The 638-nt window shown below is 63.3% G+C and overlaps 1 protein-coding gene across 1 annotated transcript in view; it reads left to right on the top strand.

Annotated features, from left to right (window-relative positions):
* Positions 1 to 3: 3 nt before the first annotated feature.
* LOC104471113 (photoreceptor-specific nuclear receptor-like) overlaps positions 4 to 638 on the top strand; it is a gene marked incomplete at its 5' end in the record, with an annotated part of 1,259 nt that continues 624 nt past the window's right edge. Inside the window, 3 exon segments of the mRNA XM_010086343.1 lie at positions 4 to 112; positions 198 to 250; positions 252 to 380. Of these exon segments, the coding sequence (XP_010084645.1) occupies positions 4 to 112; positions 198 to 250; positions 252 to 380 (291 nt within the window).

The following is a 638-nucleotide window of genomic DNA, read 5'->3' as shown; positions in this document are numbered from 1 at the left end:
GCCACCGTCACCGTCACCCCAGGTCCCCGAGCGCCCACGCCGCCCACCAACCATCGCTTCATGGCCAGCCTGATGACTGCCGAGACCTGCGCCAAGCTGGAGCCTGAGGACGGTGAGTGACCACTGGTGGGGAAGGGACAGGCAGTGGGTTGTCCCCATGGTGCAGTGACCACCAGCGTCCCCTTCTGTCCCTGTAGCTGATGAGACGGTGGATGTGACGGGCAGCGAGCCAGAGCGGGTGGCCAGCGAGGGATCAGGTGGCACCGTGCCCAGCAGCCAGCCCTGAAAATGTCTATGAGACCTCGGCGCGGCTCCTCTTCATGGCTGTGAAATGGGCCAAGAACCTGCCTGTCTTCTCCAACCTGCCCTTCCGCGACCAGGTGGGGACCCAAAAAATGCTGGCACCCGGTGGGATGGGGCTGGCTAGAGCATCCCCCCAACGTTCGTCACAGGGTCTTGGGGTCCTCCTAGAAGGTGTTCTCCCGGTGGGATGGGGCTGGCTAGAGCATCCCCCCAACGTTCGTCACAGGGTCTTGGGGTCCTCCTAGAAGGTGTTCTTCAGCCCAACCCACTGGGGGAGCTTCAAGGGGCTTTGGGGATGATGAGGTTTTTTGGGGCTGCCCCCCCTCTCTTCTCCC

The sequence above is a fragment of the Pterocles gutturalis genome, unplaced genomic scaffold (assembly GCF_000699245.1).
Source record: "Pterocles gutturalis isolate BGI_N339 unplaced genomic scaffold, ASM69924v1 scaffold1276, whole genome shotgun sequence".
In the NCBI taxonomy this organism is placed as follows: domain Eukaryota; kingdom Metazoa; phylum Chordata; class Aves; order Pterocliformes; family Pteroclidae; genus Pterocles; species Pterocles gutturalis.
The sequence above is the reverse complement of the archived record's forward strand: the minus strand, read 5'-3'. Positions and strand labels throughout refer to the sequence as shown.